At 36.8% G+C, this 26,080-nt stretch overlaps 1 protein-coding gene across 4 annotated transcripts in view; it reads left to right on the top strand.

Annotated features, from left to right (window-relative positions):
• The window catches only part of NRXN3 (neurexin 3), a 1,138,093-nt gene extending 1,118,905 nt beyond the window's left edge, over positions 1-19,188 (top strand). For 2 of the 4 annotated variants that reach the window (XM_059689087.1, XM_059689077.1), the window contains one exon: positions 16,398-19,188. In XM_059689087.1, the coding sequence (XP_059545070.1) occupies positions 16,398-16,699 (302 nt within the window). In that variant the 3' untranslated portion in view covers positions 16,700-19,188. Of the gene's footprint in view, positions 1-15,773 lie in introns of all 4 variants that reach the window. The other 2 variants (XM_059689096.1, XM_059689066.1) reach the window with 2 other exon arrangements.
• Positions 19,189-26,080: the final 6,892 nt, after the last annotated feature.

Below are 26,080 nucleotides of genomic sequence, written 5' to 3'. Positions count from 1 at the left end.
ACAAAATGAAAAGAAGCATATTAATTCCTGGGAATTTCTTAATGGAGTTTTTCCTTTTGTATATCTTAACCAGTAACAACACTTTGAGTAGAAAATAGCTACAATACTACCTTGACCTTCCACTCCCTTCTATCCTTTCCTCATGGTTCAAATGTTTTTTGGGATGTATATTTCCAAGAGATTTAATGAGATTTCCTCTTTTGTCATCATCCTCTTTGATTTCTTTAGTAGAACCAAGAAGTGCTGACCTCATACAATATAGTAAATAACATCTTGCATTTGAATTTAATATTTTAAAGTTTCCAAAGTAATTTTACTTGTGAGACCATAAATTTCTGAGTTAGAGAGGACAAGTCTTTGTGATTTTATAAATGAGGAAACAGGTTCCAGGGGTTGGGATGAGGAACAAGTGAGTTTTTGTCAAGTCACATGACTTGATAGAGGGCAATAGCTCACCTCCAGGCCCATGCTCCTGCCATTAAATATGTTATTATGAAAGCATATTTAAATAATACCTCTTCAGATATTAACTCTCACCTACAGAAAAATGAAATAAAACAATTATAAATTTGGATGCAGAAATAACAAAATTCACCATTAAAAGATGAAGTAATTGAGCTTTGGGAATTTAGCATTATTGGAGGGCTAGGGACAGAAGTTCAAGAGAAGTAGAATAACAGCTATTTGGGTTAGGATTTGAGATTGAGATTACTGTTTGATGCTGAAGCAGATACTACAAGGATCACACTTAGAGTAGCACTGACTGACTCAGCCTCTTTCATAGCTGATGTTATGGTATCAGCTTTGAAGACAATAGTAACAAGTATTTGAAAAGCTCTTTAGAATTCATAAGCACTTTCACATTCAAAATCTCAGTTGTATAAGCTTACCCTGTGAGGTAGGTTAATTGAATAGGCATTATAATCTTCATATTACACATGAGGAAACAAACATGAAGATTAACTGACTTGTTCAATGTCCTAATAAGCTGGTATAGTAATCAGTACAACCAAAACTGGAACTTAGGTTTCCTGTTCCTAAAATTTCTATCCCATATACTAGATTTCATGCATAAGTGGTCACTGTGGTGATACATTATTTTAATGCCTTTATGAATGGTATAGTATAGTGTGTGGGTATAAAAAAGTGAGTAATTAAATATATTAATTAATTTACTCATTCATTAGTTTATTCACTAAATGTTTGAATGTTTATTAACATTTTAGTTGGTAAGAAAAATAAATTTAAAAAAGACTCTATCCTTTTCCTAAAGTTTTTAGCATCTATTTGAAACTGAGAATAAAACAAAGTGCATTGGAGTATTGGAGTCATTGAAATCTGTATAGGGCATAGTAGGTTCACAAAGAAGAGTGGAGGTTGGGGGACAGAATTATAGGCACAAGTTAAAGGTCATGCAGATATAGTGAAAGAAGTCATTAATTTAATATCCTTCCATGTCTGAACATTCTCTTACCAGTTTTGACTATGTGATACTATTCTTCATAATGTTTTATCCATTCTTATCTGTCTTCTTTTTTTTTTGAATGTTTTCCCTCTTTTTTATTTTTTTATTGCTTAAAGTATTACAAAGGGTATTACATATGTGTCCTTTCTTTTTTTCCCCCACCCTTGACAATCCACTGGCCTCCCCTACCCCCAGTGTCTTATGTCCATTGGTTATGCTTATATGCAAGCATACAAGTCCTTCGGTTGATCTCTTACCCCCCTCCCTCCTGCCCCCCAAACCTCCCCAGCCTTCCTGCTGCAGTTTGACAATCTGTTTGAGGCAGCTCTGCCTCTGTATCTATTATTGTTCAAAAGTTTATAATGGTCTCTATTATCCATGAATGAGTGAGATCATGTGGTATTTTTCCTTCACTGACTGGCTTATTTCACTTAGCATAATGCTCTCCAGTTCCATCCATGCCATTGCAAATGGTAAGAGTTCCTTCTTTTTTATAGCAGCATAGTATTCCATCGTGTAGATGTACCACAGTTTTCTAATCCATTCATCTACTGATGGGCACTTAGGCTGTTTCCAGATCTTAGCTATGGTGAATTGTGCTGCTATGAACATATGGGTGCATATATCCTTACTGATTGGTGTTTCTGGTTTCTTGGGATATATTCCTAGAAGTGGGATCACAGGGTCAAATGGGAGTTCCATTTTTAGTTTTTTGAGGAAACTCCACACTGTCTTCCATAGTGGCTGCACCAGTCTGCATTCCCACCAGCAGTGCACGAGTGTTCCTTTTTCTCCACATCCTCTCCAGCACTTGTCGTTTGTTGATTTGTTGATGATAGCCAGTCTGACAGGTGTGAGATGGTACCTCATTGTTGTTTTGATTTGCATCTCTCAGATGATTAGTGACTTTGAGCATGTTTTCATATGTCTCTTGGCTTTCTGAATGTCCTCTTTTGAAAGGTGTCTATTTAGGTCCTTTGACCATTTTTTGATTGGATTGTTTATCTTCTTTTGTTAAGTTGTATGAGTTCCCTATAAATTTTAGAGATTAGGCCCTTATCAGATATGACATTGGCAAATATGTTCTCCCACGCAGTGGGTTTTCTCGTTGTTTTGTTGATGGTTTCTTTTGCTGTGCAGAAGCTTTTTATTTTGATATAGTCCCATTTGTTCATTTTATCTTTAGTTTCAAGTACCCTAGGAGCTGTATCAGCGAAGAAATTGCTTCGGCATATGTCTGAGATATTGTTGCCTTTGGATTTTTCTAGAATTTTTATGGTTTCCCATCGTACATTTAAGTCCTTTATCCATTTTGAGTTTATTTTTGTGTATGGTGTAAGTTGGTGGTCTAGTTTCATTTTCTTGCATGTATCTGTCCAATATTCCCAGCACCATTTATTGAAGAGACTATCTTGGCTCCATTGTATGTTCTTGCCTCCTTTGTCAAATATTAATTGAGCATATTGGTTTGGGCTGATTTCTGGGCTCTCTATTCTATTCCATTGATCTATATGTCTATTCTTGTGCCAGTACCAGGCAGTTTTGAGAACAGTGGCTTTGTAATACAGCTTGATATCTGGTATTGAGATCCCACTTACTTTGTTCTTTCTCAGGATTGCTGCAGCTATTCGGGGTCTTTTTTTATTCCAGATGAATTTTTGGAGAGTTTGTTCTAGATCTGTGAAGTATGCCATTGGTATTTTAATGGGAAGTGTGTTGAATTTATAGATTGCTTTGGGTAGTATGGACATTGTAATGATGTTGATTCTACCAATCCATGAACACGGTATGTTCTTCCATCTGTTTATGTCTTCCTCTATCTCTTTTTTCAACGTCCTGTAGTTTTCTGAGTAGAGGTCTTTTACCACTTTAGTTAAGTTTATTCCTAGGTAGCTTAATTTTTTTGCTGCGATGGTAAATGGGATTGTTTTTATAATCTCTATTTCTGAAAGTTCACTATTGGTGTATAGAAATGCCTCAGATTTCTTGGGGTTAATTTTGTATCCTGCTACATTCCCAAATTCATGTATTAAGTCTAGCAGTTTTTTTATGGAGTCTCTAGGGTTTTGTATGTATAATATCATGTCGTCTGCAAATAAGGACAGTTTTACTTCCTCTTTTCCAATTTGGATGCCTTTTATTTCTTCTTCTTGTCTAATTGCAATGGCTAACACTTCCAGTACTATGTTGAACAGGAGTGGTGAGAGTGGGCATCCCTGTCTTGTTCCTGTTCTTAGGGGAAATGGTGTTAGTTTTTGTCCATTGAGTATGATGTTGGCTGTGGGCCTCTCATATATGGCTTTTATTATGTTGAGGTATGATCCTTCTACTCCCACCTTGCTGAGAGTTTTTATCAAAAATGGGTGTTGGATTTTGTCAAATGCTTTTTATGAATCAATTGATATGACTATGTGTTTTTTTTCTTTCAATTTGTTTATGTGATGTATCACGTTTATTGATTTGCAGATATTGTACCATCCTTGCATCCCTGGGATAAATCCTACTTGGTAATGGTGTATGATATTTCTGATGTACTGCTGGATCCGATTTGCTAAGATTTTGTTGAGGATTTTGGGATCTATGTTCATGAGGGATATTGGCCTGTAATTCTCTTTCATTGTGTTGTCTTTACCTGGTTTTGGTATTAGGGTGATGCTGGTTTCATAGAATGAGCTTGGAAGTGTTCCTTCCTCTTGAATTTTTTGTAGTAGTCTGAGGAGGATAGGTTTTAGTTCTTCCTTGAATGTTTGGTAAAACTCCCCTGTGAAGCCGTCTGGTCCTGGGCTTTTGTTTGCTGGAAGTTTTTTGATGACTGCTTCAATTTCTTCCATAGTTATTGGCCTATTGAGATTTTTAGATTCTTCCTGATTGAGTTTTGGAATGTTGTATTTTTCTAGGAATTTGTCCATTTCCTCCAGGTTGTCTAGTTTGTTGGAGCTTATCTGTCTTCTTAAGCTTGAAAAATTACTCTAAATTGGGCAAGCAAATAATTAATACAGAAATGCAGGTCTAAGTATTGGGCTTGATATTGATATTGTCCTAGGCTTTCTTTTTCATAATAAAGATTTAGTCTTTCTGTGTCTCCTTATTCACTGTAGTTATAATATGTGGAAAGTGAGTTTGGGAAAAAATGCACATGAATTTTTTACCTGAGGGCATTTTTGTCCAGCATTAAAAAGTAAATATTAAACTTCACTTAGAAGCAAATAGTATGTATGAAGCAGTCATCTTCATTCCTTCTCTGACTATCACTCATATCTGAGAAAGAGACTATGAGAAGGCAGAGTATATGGGGGGAGGACCATTTTGTAACCAATGAGACAGGATATGACAGGAATCCTATTCCCAGGATTCCATATCTGTGCTTAGAGTCTCTAATTTTATTCTGATAATCTCCCAGAAGAATCTCTCCCTTTATCCCATGGACCCATAAAATAACAATCAATGAACTGTATATATATATATATATATATATATATATATATATATATATATATATATATATATATTTCATAGGAGGGACAGGGGAGGAGGTTTACTAGTACCATGTAGATCTGATGCAAAATTCTTGAAAGTCCTCATAGGCATTGGTTCTCCAAACTCCTTTCTTAGACCTCCCTACTTGTAATATCGTATGTCTTCCCTGGTGTACTCAGACTCCCAAGAAGGTTTCCTCTTTTTCCTCTCTCCAGTATTTTCCCTCAGAAATTTACAATATTTAATCATATATGAGGTAATTCATTTGGGCCTCCCTCTTTGACCTCACCTATTTACATTCAATGCCCTCTAGCCAGAAGACCCACTCTCCCAGAGAGGTGGGTTTGCAACTTGAGGTATTTGAGTGTCTTTGGGCTTCTTAAGCACAATCCCATGCAGTTTAGAAACTTTTTTCTTTGGAATCAGTGCATTCTCCAAGATGAATGCTGACCAGGGTAATTGCAATGTATTGCATTTGATGTTTTCTAAAAGTTTGATTTTACATTTAGACAGGGTTATTTGGTCATGGTGGGATAAAAATGGTTGCATCAAAAAATATGCTGTTTCAAGTCCGATTATTGTATTATTTGTTCTCAATGGCAAAAATAATCCTAAAGCATTCTTTACACCCAGTAGAGACATAGATACAAAACCATGCAGTTACCGATAATAAAAGTGTAGTGTAGATAGCTAATGAAAGAGAAACTGTGACATGATTATGCACTACTAGCAATATTATTTGCTATCTTTTATTAGAAACCAAACAAGTTTTGTACATGTTAACTGATGGTTGGATTATATTATAAAAATGTATATGCACTGAATTTTGGCTGTGTTGGCTTCATTTGAAATTATGGCTTCCATGGGTTCAAAAAATACATACTTTATGTGCAAAATGACAACCATAAATTTTGATATGTTTGTTTAAACCAGTGATTTTCAGAATGTAAGTGGTGTCCTACTTGTATGAATTTGAAAACAGGTTATTTTGAAAGAGGTAAATTACTCAGGAGAAACCTTAGGAGTCCCAAATTGCTGATATATCTTCCTCAAAATACTTCTGATTACCTAGGAGTATGTATGTATTGGTAGTATCTTATTCTTTATGTCTCATACTTATATTATGATAGTTATGATTCCTGCTTTAAGAAAAGGCCTATGACACAAAAATAATCCATATGAACTAACTTTGTTCTGCAGAAGTCATTTGATGCTTCTTGAGGCCATGAAAACATTTATAGGGTTTTCTCAAACAAAATTCAATTTTAAAAGTATAATCAGTCCAAAAAATCACCTAAATGGCAACAAGGGTTTCTCTTTTCCTATACAATTGGGGATTTTTTTCTACCTCCTAAAACCACCCAGCTGCTCTTTGTGAAGTTCCTTAAATAATGATTAACATTATTGAACCAGAGACTAAAAATCTTGGTATGGACTGACCCATGGGGACAAGTTACTATCATTATTTTAATATAAAATAATAAAAGGGGCGTCCAGAGGGGGCAAAAGTCTGGCTCATCCTCACAATTTATTTTGTTTGTCAAAGTCACCCAAAATGAGTTCTTGGGAGTGATTGGAATTGGCTGTCAGAATCAGGTGCCCTCAATGTCTTGCCTTTGTGGTTCGCCTACCCAGGTTTCCCAGTCCTTGGTTGAACATGAATGTTCTCTCAGAGATATAATATTGAATAAAACTCTTGTGATCTCTTCCAGTAGAGGCTGAGGCCATTTCTAAATCTCCTTCCCCATGTCCCTTCTACAGTATCTTTCCCTCAAAACACACACATTCTCTCTCTCTCTCTCTCTCTCTCTCTCTCTCTCTCTCTCTCTCTCTCTCTCTCTCTTTTCTTCTTCTTCTTCTTCTTCTTCTTCTTCTTCTTCTTCTTCTTCTTCTTCTTCTTCTTCTTCTTCTTCTTCTTCTTCTTCTTCTTCTTCTTCTCCTTATTCTCCTTCTTCTGTCTTCCTCTCACTCCTCTAATTTTCTCAATATACATTGAGGGGAATATGTTGCTTCCAACAGGGTCTCTAGAAGACTGATACAGTTTTCCTCAATGTACTCCAAATAAACCATCATTTCCTAACTATCCTGTAGTTTACAGACACTGACACTACTGACACTGTATCACTACTAGAAGTGAAGAGGGGTTTTACCCCTATTATTGTGTGTGTGTGTGTGTGTGTGTGTGTGTGTGTGTGTGTGTGTTAGCTATTCCATTTATCAGGCTCGTTTTATTGATACTCCACTGTCACCAATAGTGCCCTTTCAATTTGGCAATGCCCACAAATATTCGTATGAAACAATGTTAATTTATAAACTCTCTACACCTTATAAAATATGCCTTCTTTGACTATGAATGAATACGGGTTACATTTCCTAGAGCAGAACTCATGAACCCATGTATATTTGCACCTGCATTTCTACAGGCTCTACTTCAACTCCCCAAACATATACACATTTGTTCTTGGAATTGGCAAGAAGCCTTGGAGTGTCCTTGGCCCCTACTGGAAGGGCATGAAACTAAACCCAGTACCTTTCTACCATCCCGAATCGGTTTTGTCTTGCTGACCTCTCTCCAACCCCAGCTTGCTGTTCTGTTTTTCTAGTTTCCCTAAATGCAACTTACTTTAAGCATGTATTAACTTAACATTCCTACAATTAAAGGATAATAGATGATTGATTACCCATTTGTCAGTCTTAGCCACTTTCTTCTCTTTTAAATGTCTACTTATGACGTACATCCAGACTGCACGCCCTTTTTATTTTTTTTAAAGAAGCAAAACCAAAATTTTTTAAAAAATTAAAAATAAAACAACATTGGTTTTTAATTTCGGCTGTCATCAGAAGGGGAAGCCACAAGCCAGAAAATGCAAAGCAAACCAAGTGTCCCCTGACTGCTCTGTCTGTGCCTCCTCAGCGTGTGCGTCTGGTTGTTCATCCCTGAAAGTGTGTGAAATATTTTTTTCTTTAAAACTTTTTTTTGGTTCTTTTCTCCCTTCTTGTTTGGGAATTAAGTGCTTTTTGTATTATATATATCTATCTATATATATAAATATATCAGTGTGTTTCTTTTTAATTGCTAGATCTTTAGATTTGCTTTTATCCAAAATTATGAGAAAAAAGTTATGAATTGTTTTCTGCAATTTTCCCCACTCCCTCTTTAAATGTGGAACAACTTCAGCTGCAGAATCCCCACATCCACATCTTTCAAATGATCCCGGTCGCATTGGGAATCACATGCACCATGGTGGGGAGTGGGGACATTGGTAAAAGTAAATGAGGTCATTCAGACAGTACCATTTTCTATATAGGGGAATCATTACTAACCCAGCAAGTGGGCTCCCTATACAACTCTGCCTTTCCATCATCTCTGCAGATCTCTGACCCCTTCCCCTAACTCTAGATGGGGCTGTGTGGCTGTTGATGAAGTTGTTCAACTTGAATGCATAAATCTAGTATCCTTGTGTTTTGCTTTTAACCTTTTTATCATTATTATTAGTATTATTATTTTATGTATTTTGGCTATTTTCAGTAGGAGAAAAAAGTTTAACTGTTTTTATTATTTGAAAATTTTTAATGAAACTGTAATGATTTTTGAAGTAATTGCATGTTGAAGAAGTTGCAGCTTAGGGTGTGTGAGATTGTCAGTGTTAGAGTTCTGTTCTTTATTTCTGTAGATGGGCATGTGTAGGCTCATTTGTTTTTGTATATTGCCCATCCCTTCCTTACAGCCAGAAGCTCTAATGCAGCTAGATCACTCCGTGCCGCCCTTACATGGACATGGCGACTCACTTACACATTTACTCCCATCATCTTCATCTCTTGTGTAGTTCACTCATAAATACAACCCTACCCTTTCTGCATCATTCCTTCCCACCCCCCTCCTTTCTTTAGCATTGTTCAAATTTATGTGCTGTCATCCATTCCCTTAAATTAAAGAAAGTCTAATACTTGTCAAAAAGACAAAAAATTGTAAAAGTTAAATATATATCTGAGAACCTATAACAATGCAGAAGTTTATTCCAAACCCTCTAGATTCATAGATTTTTTAAAAGGTAAATTATAAAGGTAAACAGGATTTTTTTTTAATTTTTAAAATCATTGCAGTCGGAATTATTTCAAATTCAAAATTGATGCCCTCCCTAGTCCCTTGAAGTAAAAATTTGTTAAAGTGAAGATTTTTTTTCCTTTTATGTTATGTGGTGTGGATGTATGTGTTGTTGCCTCCCTGTATCATCCTTTGTTGTAAATTAATATATTTGAAAAATTAGACATTTTGGTCAAAAGTTTTTTTTTTAAGAAATGACGACAACAAAAAAAAAGCAAGTTACAAGAATGTGGCAATTCTATTTGTCCAAGAGCATTCTTACACAACTTTCTTTTGTAAATTTTTCTTTCATGCCAAAAAACATGCGGGCAATTTGTTGATGTAAGTTGACGATAAATGAATACGGTATGCTTTTTCTTATTTAAATTACTTTGTCTATGTGGAAATGACTTCTTTCTTTGCTTTTCTAAAATGGCCTCTATTTTTTATTTGCTTTTACTTTTCTTTCTGTCCTTATCTTGAGAATGCCTTGTTGATGTTATTTGCTCTCCTTCCCTCTAGCTTACTTTGGCCCTGAAGTTGATTTTATTTTCTACTATGTAATTTTGAACATAATATTAAATACTTTATTTCATTTGTGTCTATTTGCTTAATTTTCAGTTTTATGTCTTGTGCTGAATTGCTCTGAATAATCAATGTGAACTCTACTCTTGGTAGAAGGGGGTGGGTAATTTGTTCCTAACATGCAAAGGAAGCCTGGCCTCTTTGCCTGAACCAGCTTGAAAGCCTTGAAAGTAATGGGATATTAAGTTGGTTACAGCCTACAGGAGGCCTGCACCCCAGAAGAAAATGCATTAACTCCAAGTGTTATCAGTGGTAATTACATCCTAATTTAACTCCATAGAAAGAATTCGGGGAAGTCAGTTGTTGTTTTTCTCTTCTGCAGAGGGGAAAGGAGGTACTCTCAAGTGATTATGGTGAGTTTTGTTATCCAGGATTAGACTATCACCATCACCACAGGCTTCAAAATCAATTTTACTGAGAATAAAGACATCTAGAATCCCAGGTGTTTAGAGTGTTGTCCTATCATAATGATGCCTCCCAAAGTATAAAGCTGTACTGGTGAAAACACAACACACATACACACACACACACACACACACACACACACACACACACACGGCACACAGTCTCTCTCTCTCTCTCTCTCTCTCTCTCTCTCTCTCTCTCTCTCTCTCTCTCTCTTTTTCCTTTTTATTAATAGTTTCCATTTCTCTCAAGGACTTAATCAGGTAAGCTTTAAAAGGATCCTCTGATTCTACCAAGAAGAAACATGATGATTTTCACACCTGACGTTTTATTTAGGCAACTTTTCAGGTAGGTACTAAATATTTATGGGGATATCCTTGGATCTTAAAGGAATTTAGACGTTGCCTTTATGAACCTCAGGAAACATAAGATCAGTAAGACGTAAGTACTCTACAGTTTTTAAGTAAAGAGGTTACTTGTTTCACTTTAATTTTCAAAGCTAGGGTTTTCTGAAACTGTTATAGAAAGTAATATCAAACTGATTGGTAGGTAACAGATATGTGTCCAACCCAGCAGCTTTAATGAATGGGCTTTCTCTACCTAGATTTTTATGATTTTATATTTTTTGATATGTTGGGTGATATTGTAGGTTTAAAACTAAGAACTTCCTCGATGAGGTGTTATTTTATCTAAATGAATTGAAAGCTTTTATTTTTATTGAAGAAGCCATTTGTAAGAATTTAATAAAAGGCTAATTTTTTTTTTAGTACAGCTCTTTGAGCTATCATAAATCATTCCTCAAACTCTGTATTTAAAATAGCCTTAATTATCTGGTCTCCCATCATATTCTACCTTAGCGTGAGGCTACTATATTTTTAAGAAAATAGGGAAAATGACCAAAGGTTTCAGAGTTTATATTAGTAAAAATGATACTAGTAACTAGCATTTTGGAGTAGCAATGAGCTCTGTGCTAAATTTTTAACATGTGTTATTATTAACATGCATTATGATTATTCAAATTGTGGTTTGAGGTAGGCTGTGTTGTTATTCCCATTTCACAGAGAGTTTACACAATTTGCCGAATCTTGTGTGGCTAGTAACTGCAGAGCTGCGCTGTTAACTTGAGTCTGGGTGACTTTGGAGACAAAGCTCTTAATCAATAAGCAAATGAAAAACTCCATTTGACATTCCTTATTTTACAATAGATAATGATATCAAGGGGCTTTGGCTCATCTTACCTGGGCATATGTTGAAAAATAGAATCTGTAGCCTTATAGAATCAGACAAAGTAGTGGGGGAAGGTTCTACCTAAAGATTCTCATCTCATTAAAATGTTAAGCCTCTTTGAGACACTTGAGCTTTTTCTGGCGTGTCTCTCCTAGGTATTTACTATGTTTTTCCATGGCTATTTTTTTCTAAAGGTGGATGTAGACAAATTTATGGTTACAAGCTTTTGGATATTTATGTGCTGCAAGTACACACTTCTGTGGCACCAACAAAAATGAATATCATCCAACAACTCATTTATTGGAAAAGGGATGATTTCTCCCCATTATCTGTGAATTTCCCAGTAGAGATTCAGAAAAATACAAATAAGAGATGAGCTAAAGAACCTAAATATACATAAAAGAAACTCACGGAATTGGAGCATGATGTCCTCTCCCAGAGTTTAGCTCTTCAGTGTCCTTGTTTCTGTGTTTTTATGACTTCTTAGACTCAAATATCTCCAGAGAGGCAATGTTGGAGCCCCATGGAAACTTCCTGCTGCTCTTCTTGTCTTTATAGATGACCCACTACATTCACCATCACCTACAACATTCTCACAGTTCACAAGGGTTCTATTAAATTTTTAATCCGCTGTCTTTTTCAATGGCAGAGAGCCCCATTTGCTGGATATCAGCCCTAGACACATGAATTATATATCTATAAATACACTCATAAAGCAAAAAAGCAGGGCAGCCTTCGGGGCTAAAATAGACCTTTTATATCCCTAGTGATCTCTCTAGTTTAAAGAAAAACACAGCCCTGTCAAGAAAGGGTATATATTCCTGATTTAAAATTATAACTTTAAGGGATACAAATATTATTCCAAACTGAAGAAAAATTCTGGAGATGGAATGGGAAATTAGAGTTTTGGTGGATTATAGGTTTTGTATCACTCTGCCTGTAACCCCTCATGATTTTAGGCTTGCTGCATCTGTGAATACTTTTATAAGCATAGACATCTGGTAGATCACTGACTCCATAATCTTTGGGCAGTGAAACAAGAATATTAGCAGCTGCTCCAACATTCCTGAGTATAGTCACTTTGGATTAAGACAAACATAAAGGCTTAAATAGGCTTCCAGAATCTAAGTCATTTCTATTGAGGATCTAATAATGGGAGAAATATGTCCCTCAACTTCTCATCTCAAATGGTGTGTGTCCACAGACCCCCAGGATACTATAATCATCTTAACTCTTAAAGGTGGAATTTAATATTACAATTGATTATGCACCCCAACACATACACCTGTCCCAGGCACCTTCCATGTTTACAGTTATCTAAACTTTCCACCTATTTTCACTATAATTCCCATTTGTAACAATGACACCCCCCCCCACAACCCAGCTGACTTCCTTTTGAACTAAAGACACTCTTTCAATTCTTTGAGATGCCAGGAAAGGTGGTTATGAAAGCTTCTACCATTTCACTGACTAAATACTACAGGAATTGGAGCTCACATTTCCTTGACACTGGGCATCATTTATCATTTTTCTCTGGGATTAAAAAATGGCAAAGTACACTGAAGATTAGTAATTTTGCCAGCTTCTGTTATTTAAACTCTGCAATATCATACCCATTATTTTAGTTTTGAAATAAGCTCTTATCATTTACTTAGGGGACTCGCTGAATTTTTAGAAGCTCTTTATAAATTAGTGAGCTTCAGAACCCTCTTTCCATTCCATTCTGAAAAGGGTGGTATTTAGTTTCTACAGTATTATTATGATTATTTTGTAATCCAAGAGAGATATTTGCATTAGGGTGTTGAATGAGCAGGGAATAGCAAAGGAGAGTGGCAGTGATTCAACTGCAGAGTGAGCAGTTGTAGATTTTGTAGATTTTTTTTAACAACAGAAACACTATGGAAGCTTTAGCTAAGATTGAAGGGGGGGGGTAAAAAAGGCAAATTTAAGACTCCAGTTGGGAGTCACAGATGGTACACTAAAATTGCAAATGAATGCCACTCTGCAATCATGAAGACAGTGATCTTAATCTCACAGGGACACTGGCATCCTCCTTAACTATTTGCCTTTATATTAAAATTATGTGAACCAGGCCTTTGCCTCCAAACAAATCAGTTATTCCTTGTTTTTTTACCCCCGTTTCCTCTGTGCTCAATACACATGAGGCAGATTTTTATCACTGCCCTACGAAACAAATGACTCTCAGTGTTTGTGCCTGAAGAGAACACGCATGCTAATCCTTTGTTCTAGGTGAGATGCTTAAGAACTACCTTGTTCCCTGAAGGAAAGTAACATCACCCCTGAGTAACCTCTAGGGAACCTTTAAACAGAGTGTATGGGCCTCCTCTTCTCCCTCCACACTGCTCTTCTTTTATTCAAACACTGCCTTTTCCCGTATATCACCTTAACTATAACTCGTGGGACCCCGTACTAGAAGAAGAGGAGAAAAGTGAGCCCAGGATTAGTTTTATGTCTGGATTACCTTTAGGAAACATGCTCCAAATCCCATTTATAAAAACTAGTGAAAGTGTGTAAATTATGTATTAAATAAGGTGCAAGGTATATGAATTATATATGTTCACAATGTAAAAATTAGGTGTGCTGGCCCAGCAAAGCAAGCCTGAAACTTTGGTGGAACCACAAAGATCATTTTGCTCAATAGTTTCCAACTCCAAGCACCAGAAGAGAAGCCTGGGTGTAGAGATCAGAACAAAATATCATTTTGAGATTCTCAGAAAGGTTCGTTTTTTATTTCCCCACACATGGTAACAGAGATGATTGCACAATACCCTATTGTCCCTTGCCTTCCAAATGATACACGTTATTTCCATTACTGCTACCCTCCTCAACTCGATTCTTCTCTGTGTAACACAGTGTAATTGGCAAAATAGGGAGGGAGGAAAAGCTTTTGATGTAGGTGCAAGCAATTCTTCTCAGATGCTAGGAATGTATGCATTAGGTTTCTTCTCAAGAGACCCTGCACATCTGAAACCTGGACACTTTATAAGCAGCAGTTTCCATGGAGGCACAAGAAATGATTAAAAATATAAGGTGTGGAAAGCAGAGCAGAGAGTTATAATTTGTGAGTCAGTCTTTATAGGAATTACCTGGGAAGACTGTGTAAACTCAAAGGCTTGTCCATCTGGAATGTCCCACGTGGCAGTATTGAGCCACGTGTCTGGGTTTGTCACCAATAGAGAGACTGCAGCAAAGTCATATCTGGTAACAGATATTTAAACACCAACCATTCCACCAGGGCAAAATTACTACTGAGAGCAGAACACAAAACACTGTACCTGGTTGAGAGCTTAGTGACCCAGGTCAGAAAGAGGTTCAGTGATATTGTATCAGCATCTCAACGGACGGACTAACTGGGACGGGGAACATCATGCCATCCTTGCTAGAGGATTTTTAAAAGCAATAGTTGGAATAAATATTTTGGACCAAATTTAATGAGCTATAACTTCTGGAGATTCTTTCTCTCTTTGAAAAATAACTTGGTCTTTCTCACATACATGAATAATAAGCTTGCTTCTGCAGTTAGGTTAGTAACATTCACCATGGAATATTTGTGGTACCCATGATCTGCAAGGCACTAGGATTTAGTATACTATCTTAACTTTCTTTCCTGACCCAGTCCACAGGTTTCTAGATACAGTAAGTAGGAACTCTGGGTAAACTAATAAATTTTTGCCATTCGGATTTTTCAAAACTCACTTTGCTATCTCTATGTTTCAGAATCTAAGAGTACGTTTCCAGTAATTCACAGCTGTCTAGGCTGGTTATTTTTAAAATGTAGCATCCAGGTCAGGATATTTTGCATCTAGCACAAAAGCAATACATTAACATAATTTTAGACCAAGGCAAGGTGGGTGGTCATTTAATAGTCAGAGGAATTTCTGGAAAAGCATATCATTTTCATTGGTTAGATGAGCATTTTTAACCTCTTATAATGTGCCCTTATTTAGCAGATAGTAAATGAAGACTGCACTTATTGATAAATGTGAAATGAAAGGTAGTCCTTCACAATATTAAGGACAAAGTATTTTTTGGTCTTTGATCTTGGTCTCTGTGACATGGAAAATATTCTCATCCTCATGGGAGCAAATAAGTAGAAACCCCAGAAGGCAATAAAGAAATGTTAAATACAGTTCACAATTATCTACACACACACACACACACACACACACACACACACACAATTTTAATAGCCAATCAGTACTGGCAACAGTGTAATTGAATGTCATCATCCCATAAGCAAATCCTGGAAACAAGCCTATTTGAGTTCTAGCTAAATAATTACTTGAGAGTATCTTTAAAATCTACACCCCTGCCCGAATCTGTAGATTTCAGGTTCTGGTGGCAAGAGGCAAATAATGGGCTGGAAATCAGCTTAGAATGGTTAGGCTACCAGGTGATTTTATTGTCATTTCTGAGGCATAACCTATGAACTCCATTCATTGAGAGTGACTGAACCCTGTTTACCTACAAATATGCTAATTCTGTGTTTCTTTTTCTTTTCAATCCCAGGAGGTGAATTAGTTATCCCTCTTCTTGTAGAAGACCCTTTAGCTACCCTTCCTATTGCTACTCGTGCACCTTCCATTACACTCCCCCCTACCTTCCGCCCCCTCCTCACCATTATTGAGACCACCAAAGATTCCCTGTCCATGACCTCTGAGGCGGGGTTACCTTGCTTGTCGGACCAAGGCAGCGATGGTTGTGATGATGATGGCTTGGTGATATCTGGGTATGGCTCAGGGGAAACCTTTGACTCTAACCTGCCCCCTACTGATGATGAAGATTTTTACACCACCTTCTCCTTGGTAACAGATAAGAGTCTTTCCACTTCAATCTTCGAAGGTGGCTACAAAGCACATGCGCCCAAGTGGGAAGCCAAGGACTTTAAACCTAACAAAGCCTCCGAAACTAGTAGGACTACTACCACATCATTGTCCCCTGAGCTGATCCGCTTCACCGCTTCCTCCTCGTCTGGGATGGTGCCCAAATTGCCAGCTGGCAAAATGAATAACCGTGATCTCAAACCCCAGCCTGACCTAGTGTTGCTTCCGTTGCCCACTGCCTATGAGCTAGACAGCACCAAACTGAAGAGCCCACTAATTACTTCCCCCATGTTCCGTAATGTGCCCACAGCAAACCCCACGGAGCCGGGAGTCAGACGGGTTCCGGGGGCCTCAGAGGTGATCCGGGAGTCGAGCAGTACAACAGGGATGGTCGTCGGCATTGTGGCTGCTGCCGCCCTCTGCATCTTGATCCTCCTGTACGCCATGTACAAGTACAGGAACAGGGACGAGGGGTCCTACCAAGTGGACGAGACGCGGAACTACATCAGCAACTCGGCCCAGAGCAACGGCACGCTGCTCAAGGACAAGCAGCCGAGCTCCAAGAGCGGCCACAAGAAACAGAAAAACAAGGACAAGGAGTACTACGTGTAACCACACGGCCGCTCACAAGACCCGCATTTAAAGAACCCAGAAGGATTGCTTTATCAGTGCATACATCCTTGGAAAATGAGATTTCTTTTGCAGATGTCAGAACTGCTCTACCTAGGAGATGGGGTCTATACCATGTCTATGGTGGGGAAAAAACCGTTTCTAAAAGGACACACACACCAAGATGTATCGACCTATACACAGTTCAGCCATGGCTTTGATCAGTCATCGCCCGGAGACAGAAGGTCCTTGCTGCCCTGCTGTATCATAAAGCACACACTTTGCGCTCTGCAGCCAGCAGGGGGCTCCCCTTCTCTCATCTGGACTTGGGAGCTTCCTTCTCTTGAGGACCTTGCACTCAAGGTAGAGACTCATGGCTTACTTGTTCCATAACTCCAAGTGAGTCTGTAACAATGTTTGTGAAGCTTGACTGTAATAATTTTTTTTGTTGTTTAATTATGTAAAAAACAAAAACAGAAAAAAGTTAAACAAACAAACAAACAAAAAAACAACCCACCCTTATCTGGTTCTGGCCAGTGTGTGTAACTTTTCTTCAAGATCTGAGGGGAAAAAATGGCTTTTGGGTTTTTGTTTATTTTTTGAGGATGACTGGACATACGTTAAGAAGAAGAAAAAAAAACACTCAGAAAACTAAAGTGGGAGAGACTATTGCCATATGAACTCAAACGCTACCATGGTGTTCACGCTACATATCAGGTTGTGGTGTTTTTAGAATCTGTTGTTTGTTTCCTATACGAACACATAGCAAAATCATGTGATGGATGATAATGTTGATTTGAAAAGCTGGTCCCTCAGGATCTAATTCCAGAATTCTCCACCCAAACCCTGAACCGACTGGGTTAGGGCTGGTTTTATCAGAGCTATTGGGTTTACTTAACAACAGTGTTCCTGTCCATTAGCCCAGCCAAATTGTGGTAAAGGAGAAGCCCTCCAAATGAAAACAGAGCCTTTCCCAGAGAAAAGGAAGGGAGGGGGTGGCCTGGATCCATGACTGATAGAAATGCATGCAAATATAGAAGAAAAGACAATACTAAAAGGCTGTTCAATAATCAAAACAGACCATAGGGGAGTTCAACTTGTGATGGAACCCACAAAAGGTCACACAAGCCAAACATGGCATGAAGAGAGTGCAAAATGCATAGTTCTTCCCCCACCCCCAACGTGAATATGTTTTCTCATCGTGGTTTAATTTTGTAGTCTGGCACTTATGGATAACTCTATCCTTCCATTTGCTCATGTCTCCCTTCACCCATCTTTTCTAAAACTAAACGAATAAATAATAAATGAATAAAGCTGCTGTGACACACACAAAAAGGAATTTAATAGTATAATATATATATAAATAAATATATATACAGATATATTTATCATGGTATGTTTGATGGGATGACTGAGACAGGACACCTGTTAAAGTCTTGAAGTGGAATGAGAATGTTGTTTTAAAAGAAAATGACAAAACAACAAAAAAGTAAACCTTAAAATGTGAAGCAAGTGTGAGTTTTAGTTTTGTCACAGTTAACTGTGTCAAAGAGAATTAAAAAATAAAATCTTCTCAGATTTTGTTTACATATTTTACTACATTTTTGCTGGTATAATTCCTTAGCCACCTATGTACATACTGCTTTAAGAATTGTTCCTTCCTTTCTATTTGTTGATTTCAGTTGTTTGGTTTATATTCTGGTTGTCTTTCTTTCTTTTTGAAAAGAGGAAACAATGTACAGAAAAACAATAAATTGGTTGTGTGGCCATAGCTATCCAAAAAGCAAGAGACAAAGCAAGACAAATATTCACACAAAAATTAAGTGTGTCCTCTGGAGGGTCAGGTATATACAATTTCTTTTGTACAGATGAAAATCAATCAGCTGTTTAGATTTAGAAATCTACTCTTGCTGGTCTTTGTAAGTTGCATGAATATTTGATTTGAAAAAATACCTTAAAGATATGGGGCAAAAGTGCAATCTAAACAATGGTAGCCTTTACTAATGTGTATGGAAAGAAGTGTTCCTCATTATCTGATATTTCAATGTGTTAAGAGTTTTGGAATTTTTTTGTCATTAAGAAAGACAGGATTATAAAGAGATATCAAAGCACGATTTTAGATAGCCTAAATGGCCCAACCTATATAAAGTTGATTATATCTTGATGTCTTTAACAGATTGATGTTCTTGGAGTCTTGAGGTCTTGTGAATTGATTTTCTGATTTCTTTCTTTACAGTTTTTTTTAAAAAAATTAAGTAAAAATACACTTGTTATATTTCTTTCAGTGTAAGTTCTATTTGGACAATTTTATGGGAACATGTGCATTCTGTATGTGAGCTTCTATCATATTCCTGTTGTTTTATGAGCAGACTTTTATGGAATTTATTTATGATGTTGTGATGTTACCGCTTTTCCTTTTTCCTTTTCTCTTTTATTTCATATTTGCATTTTTGTTCAAGGATATGCTTAGCAATAAAATGTTCTTCCCAAAACTTTGTATGATGATGCATTCTTATTTTATAAACATTTAGTTTAAGATCTTACACTGAAGATAAACATGTCATATCTTATTGAAAGTAAGCTAAGACTACTTTCATGTGAAATAAAAGATTCTATACAGATACTTATATAAACAAGTCAAAAGTGGCATATTTATGGGCTTAACAATTATTGTCTGTCAACCAAAGCATTATTTAGATTTCTTTGGTAGATTCAACAGTAAAGAAAACACTTTTCTGAACAGGTAAGATAACAAAAGCATTCCATTCTGGAAAATATTACTGGATACTATGTTTTTGAAGTCTTTGGTACATTTATCAACAAACTTTGCAAGGTTTTTCAGAACCATACTCAGGTAGTGTCTTACTAGAAAGTTTTAGATGCCTTCTTTCTAAGCATCCAGCCATATTGAAAAAATTTTTAAATGACTAAATCCAAAACCAAAATTTAAGTGCTTAAATTTTAACAGCTTTTATTTTCTAGATTTTCAGATTATAAAATTTTGCAAGCATTCATTGTAGATGGAGCCTATCTCATATCTCAGGTATACTCCATTTGCTGGTTTCCTAAGCACATGCATATTCTCCCAATTGGATAATCCATCATGACACCTGCATTTTCACCATGGTCCAGAAATGTGGATTAACTGAACAGTTGTATTCTATCCATACATTGGTTAACAGTTTTCAAAGAGTTAAAGTTAAAAACAAATATTATACTTCTTTTACTTTACATTTTATTAATTGAATGGTTATGCTGTTGCGTATCTGGGGATGGAAAGAAAATTAGGCTGAATGATGTCAAATTATGGAAAGTTCCTTTTATGGTTTCTGTCTCAGATAATTGATATAAAGTAAAGCAATCATTCATTAATGCCCATGTTGTGATAGGTACTGTCTTGTTTTGAATCTGTGTTTTATGTTTCACCCCTGAGTGTTAGCTAGTATTTTTTCATCTTAAAGATGAGAAAACAAAGACACAAAGAGCTTAATGACAACTTAGCTAATACATTTCTAATCATGTTAGAAGTCAGGCCTTGCTGACATGGAGGTCAGTGAGATGTCATGGAGAGGACATAAGCACTGAGGCCAGACAGAGTTGGGTTGGATCCCCATCTGGACTATTTACTATTTATAGACAAAATTCACAATCTCTGAAATTTGGCTTCCTCACCTGAAAAATGTGACACCTCAATGACTTTGCCTTTCATTGTAGTTTGGTAGGGAAATGAAATAACATAAAGAGTTTTAATTGTGATTGAGGTAGAGCAGAGGTTCACAAAGTTAGTCTCCTTCACTTTGAGTGCTGTGCTATTCTCTATACAACAGATGACTTCTAGAATGAGAAATTCTACACTAAATTCTATAATGAAATGATTTATTTAATAGTTATCAAGCAAAGTTGCAAAATCATGACTAGGGTTTAGTAGCTATAATGGATGCAGCTAGTCTTTTTCGAGTCACATACTTTGATTGCAAGCATAATTGCAACCAATAAGTATGTGTTATTGATATTTGGTAGCATAAATCTGGCAGCACATTTTAAGCAAGTGGCCAGAGGTTAGGATAATAAACTTAGGTAAATTTCCAGATGATTGTCAATATTGTAGGTTCATCAAGATCTAAGTAGTGTTTGCTCAGATACATTGGCGAAAGTCCATCAACAGAAATAACTTGTCATTGTCTTTCCGTGAAGAAAGTGTTGAGATTATACCATTCTTTTTCAATGTGTTTAACTTTGGCCATGGGCTTTGGATTCAGAAAAGCTTAGTTCAAACCGTGGCTCTGAATCCTGGATCTGTCCTTTACTAGCAATTAAACCTTGAGTGAAGTGTGAAGTGACCTTAGGTTTGTCCACAAAATTGGAATGATAGTGTTCTCCTCTTTGTGCAGTGCTATCATTAAATAAGCCTATGTGAATATAAGTGCCTGGATATAAGCTCAGTGGTTGGCCCATAGCCTTCAAACAATGATGGCTAAATTGTTCTTTTACTCATCTGTTATTATCCTAGAAAAATTAATCCACAATTCCTAATAAGAGTGTATTGGAGAGCCAAAGAACAATCATTGTACTTCTATACCCTAAAATCATAATTGTTTTTATTCCTGTTCAGTTGAAATCACATTGATTATTGATTCTTTGAGCTTTCCTTGAATATTCTACTAGAAATGTACATATCCCTGTAAAATCATTTACTTCAATCAACTTCTTGAGAATAGGGACCATAAGAAAGGTTCAAATGGTAAACTATCCTGTGCTTCAAAGGACAGTCTTCTATGCTTACCAAATCACAGAGTTACATTGCCTTATGTACCCCATCAAAATTCTGTATTTGCCTTCCCTCCATGAACATTCTAAATATCTCTATTTAAGATATAATCCAAGAACCACTCTAAGCATTCATTCATTTGATAATTCAAAGCTTACTGAACACTTATGTGCCAGACAATCTAATATTGGCTATTGTTACTTTATTTCAATGAAGACAGAAAATGGATATGGGGGTTTTAAGCCTTTTTCTCTCTTGTATAGATTCATAAAGGCCCAGATTCTCTGCACCCATGTTCAAATTTAAATTTGATCTTTCTCTAAAAATTCTACACCCTATGTTGTCCCAATTGAAATAAAATCTTGATGCTACTGTTTGATATCAGTTTGATTACTAATGTACTTATTAGACATTATTAAATGATTACTACATCTTAGATTGAGAGCCTTAAGGAGTCTATAATCTATTAAGAGTGCACAAATAATGACACTAAAATATAAATAAGATATCAAAAAAGTACAAATTAAGTTCTTAGCAGTTTAAAAGAAATTACTTAAGGGAAAGTTTCAAAGAGGAGATTTCATATTAGGTAAACCTTGAAAATTTGAGAGGCAGAAACCAGGGCTGCATGCCATTCCAAGCAAAGCATTGAAGTGGAAACAAGTAGGATCAAAACCATCATTTGGATAGATCACAGTGTATATAAGATTTTTGAAATTTTTTCAATGAAATGGAAGAGAGAGGGAGAGAATGTTTTGAGATGTTTTCAAGGTCTAGGACTAGTTTACTGTTGAGTGCAGAGGACACAAGAAGCCAAAGGTAATGAGGGATACATTTTCAGAGAAGGTGAAAGATAGAAGAGATCAATTTCCCAGATAGAGGTGCTACTCTGAACAGAGTGGAAGATAAGTTTTAATATAGAAATGAAGGAGAAAATGGAATCAGAAACTGATATATTGTGGAGGAGGTGACATACACTGAAACATATAGTCAGAGAGCCTCAAAATTCTTGGCAAATCAAAGGCAAAGTCATGTACCTAAGAGTGAGGCTCTGAGCACATGACAGAAGCCTGTTGAGAATCCTGTGAGGAAGGTAGCTAATAGAGGTGTCAGTAAGAGGGCTGTTCTGTCTTTATCTGACATTAATAGTAATCATTTTTTTATTTTTGAAACTCTTTTTATAATTTCATGACTTGAAAGCCAATCTAGTGTTTCTAAATTTAGAGCTCTCTAAATTACATAATACTGACTTTAGAGAAACAAGCCATTTAATACTTTTCTCCAGTAGTATTTGGAGAGGAAGGGGGTGATAGGATGCTGCATTGATCTGCTCAGGCCACCATAACAATATACCATGGACCGAGTGGCTTAAATAACAGAAGTTTCTTTCTCAGAGTTCTGGAGTTTGGAAGTCCCAGATCAAGATCTGATAGGGCTTGCTTTCTGGTGAGTGCTCTATTCCTGGCTTTGAAATGGCCACCTTCACACACTGTCTTCCCAAGACCTTTCTTCTGTGGGTATGCTGAGAAACAGATCTCTTCCTCTTCTTATAAGGGCACAGTCCTATCAGATCAGGGCTCCTCCCTTGTGACATCATTTCACTTTAATTACCCTCTAGAGATCCTTTTACAAATACAGTCACAGTACAGGGGTTAGGACTTCAACATATGAATTGGGGGAGGGAAGAAACACAATTCAGTCCATCACAAATGCACATTGTGTTAGTAATTTATAAAGTGAAAACTGTAAAAACACAAAGGAGTCAAGAAATCCAGAAGCAACTCTAGCCTTGTCAAGTGTCTATATGGGCTGCTAGGTAGAAGAGGAAATAAATCCATGAGAGGCTAAATCACAGAGTAGCATAGGACCAAAGGAACAAAGGGACAGGATTTAGAGGCAGGGTTAGGGTTGTTAAGCCACAAGCCCTAGCGCACAGGAATAGCTAAAGGGAGCCAATTAAATTTGGGGATATATTAAATTAATAGTGTGAGCTTCAAGAAACCTTGAACTTTTCTAGTGGTTAGGTACATGGGTTCTAGAGTCAGAATGCCATGGCTTGTATTATACAGCTATAACTTTAGATAAATGACTCAGCCTACCTAGGGCTCAGCTTTCATGCCTACAAAAGGAAATTATATCTACTAGTGTGTTTTTCAGAGAAAAAAAAATTAAAATAAATCATGTACAATGATTAGCATATGCCTGGTACATAACAAACCTTGATAAATGTTGTTCAGTACTTAAATTTAGTCTTGTTTAGACTCAGGCCAGATCAAAATGAGCTGCTACTTGCATGGCTAGTGAACACCAAGAAATGGGCAAAAATATAGAAGTTAAGAAATCACTCTGAGTACTTTCCTAATTCTTTCATTTGTCAAGAAAGTATAAAATTCAGTTGCCTGCTCATTGACCAAGTCTTCCCCTCACTGCCACTAGTTCTCTGCTTCCAGACTCCAGCTTGGACTAGGCCCAGGGAAGCCTCATATCCTAAGATTTTTCATTTTTGTCCTGAGTTTCTAGTTCACAGCTTTCCCATGGCAGCTGGTCAGTCAAACCCTAGGAAGCCAGAAGACCTTCAGGAAATCTTGCACCCCTTTATTGATATGCATTATTTTGTTTGCTTAAATGGAATTTATGAGGGTTACATTGGTCAATTAACTATGTAAACTTTAAGTGTACAATTAATTCTATAAATATATCATCTACACATTGCATTGTGCATTAACCATCTAAAGTCAAGTTGCCTTCAATCACCATTTATCCCATGTTTAGCCTCTCCCACCTGCCCCCCTCCCTCTCTGGTAATCACCATACTGTCATCTGTGTCCATGAGGTGTTTTTTTTTTATTTTTTTCTTAATCCCTTCACCCATTTCACCCAGCCCTCCAGCCCCTCTCTCCTCTGATACTGTCAGTCTTTTCTCTGTATATATGAGTCTGTTTCTATTTTGTGTGTTTATTTTGTTCATTAGATTCCACATGTAAGTGAAATCATATGAATTTGTTTTTATGTGTTTTTTTTTTATTGTGAACATCCTATATAATAAAAGCTTAATATGCTAAGTGTCTGGTTGACTTGTTGGCCGTTCAACCACTCAAAGTGTAATATGCTGATGATATGCTAAGGCCGTTCAACTGCTTGCTATGATGTGCACTGACCGCCAGGGGGCAGATGCTCTGACTGGTAGGTTAGTTTGTTGCTGGGGTCTGGATGATTGGGACTGAGCAAGATGGGCCAGACAAACCCTACAGCCCTCCCGTGGTCCCTCCCCAGTTGGCCAATCTCCCGCGTCCCTCCCAGCCTTGATCACACATTGGTGGGGTCCCTAGGCCTGGCCTGTGCCCTCTCGCAATCTGGGACCCCTAGGGTGATGTCAGAGAGCCGGTTTCAGCCTGATTCCACAGGTCAGGCTGCGGGACCCAACTGGTGCATGAATTTGTGCACCTGGCCTCTAGTTTTCAAATATTCTCAAAAGTAAAGGGACTAGTATAACAACCCCCCATTCATCCATCATCTAGCTTCAAAAATTTGATCTTTTGATGTTCTTGTCTTATCTATGTTCACCTCTCCATGAGAGATTCTCTTTTAATACCACATAATGTTAAAAGGAAAAATAGAGCATTAAGAATAGCTATTTTGGGGTCTCTTGACTGGGGACTTGTTCAGTGTGTTTTAGAGTAACTAAGCCTAACACTCTTTCTGATGGACATTTAATGGCATGATTCCAGTTCTTTATTCAATGACAACTTGAAAGGGGAGATAAGCTGCTAAGTAGACTCTTCATCACTTAATGAGATTGCCTGAACACTAAATGGATTTTTCAGCTTGTACATATGCCATTTTAACTGTGCTCAATCACTTTTTGAAATAAAATTTGAAAAAGTCTATAGAGTATATACAGTAGCTATATTTTCATTTTCATTTTGTAAAATATGAAATCTTAGAATATAATCTATGTTCCTTTTCAAGGGTATGGGTAAGGGAAAATGCTACTCATTTGTACCTGTGGAAGCTAAGAAATACTTTTACCTCTAGAAATGTGATCACAAATTTACTAGCATAATTTCTTATGATTATATTCAGGTATTTGCAATAAATATAACTACACTGAATTTGTATGAGACTAGTAGATGACATAGTTCATTAAGCACATTTGCCAGTCATGATTTAATACTGCTCTGTTGGCAGTGGTGATTTTCTCTTCTTTGCTCTCACTCACCTGCAATTTTTGACCTATAATTTTCATCATGAAAGTATCATAAGAGAGAGTCAGAAAAAGAAATTTACTTTTAGACTGGCAGCATATTCTTCTCTATCTCAAAGTCAAACTAAGTGTTTAGAAAAAAAATGAATAGAACCACAACAGACTTTTACTTCTTGGTTTTATGGACTGAAATGAAGGGCAAAATAGTATGTTTCAACAAATAAACGGTGTTCCCGTTCCTCCTCTGTGCTGAGCCGCTTGCCCCATTTTATGTTTTTATTTTGGGGGGGGGGTGAGGGGAACCTAGCAGAGCACACATAAATATTATTTTTGAAATGAAAACCAAAGATTTTCCAGGTTTGCAAGAAAGCACGGTAAATCAGGGTTAGGAGTAGATGAGAAGATAGGTTAA

This window comes from Myotis daubentonii, chromosome 1 (assembly GCF_963259705.1).
Source record: "Myotis daubentonii chromosome 1, mMyoDau2.1, whole genome shotgun sequence".
NCBI classification, from domain to species: domain Eukaryota; kingdom Metazoa; phylum Chordata; class Mammalia; order Chiroptera; family Vespertilionidae; genus Myotis; species Myotis daubentonii.
Note: the sequence above shows the minus strand (reverse complement) of the source record. Positions and strands in the feature narration are given on the sequence as shown.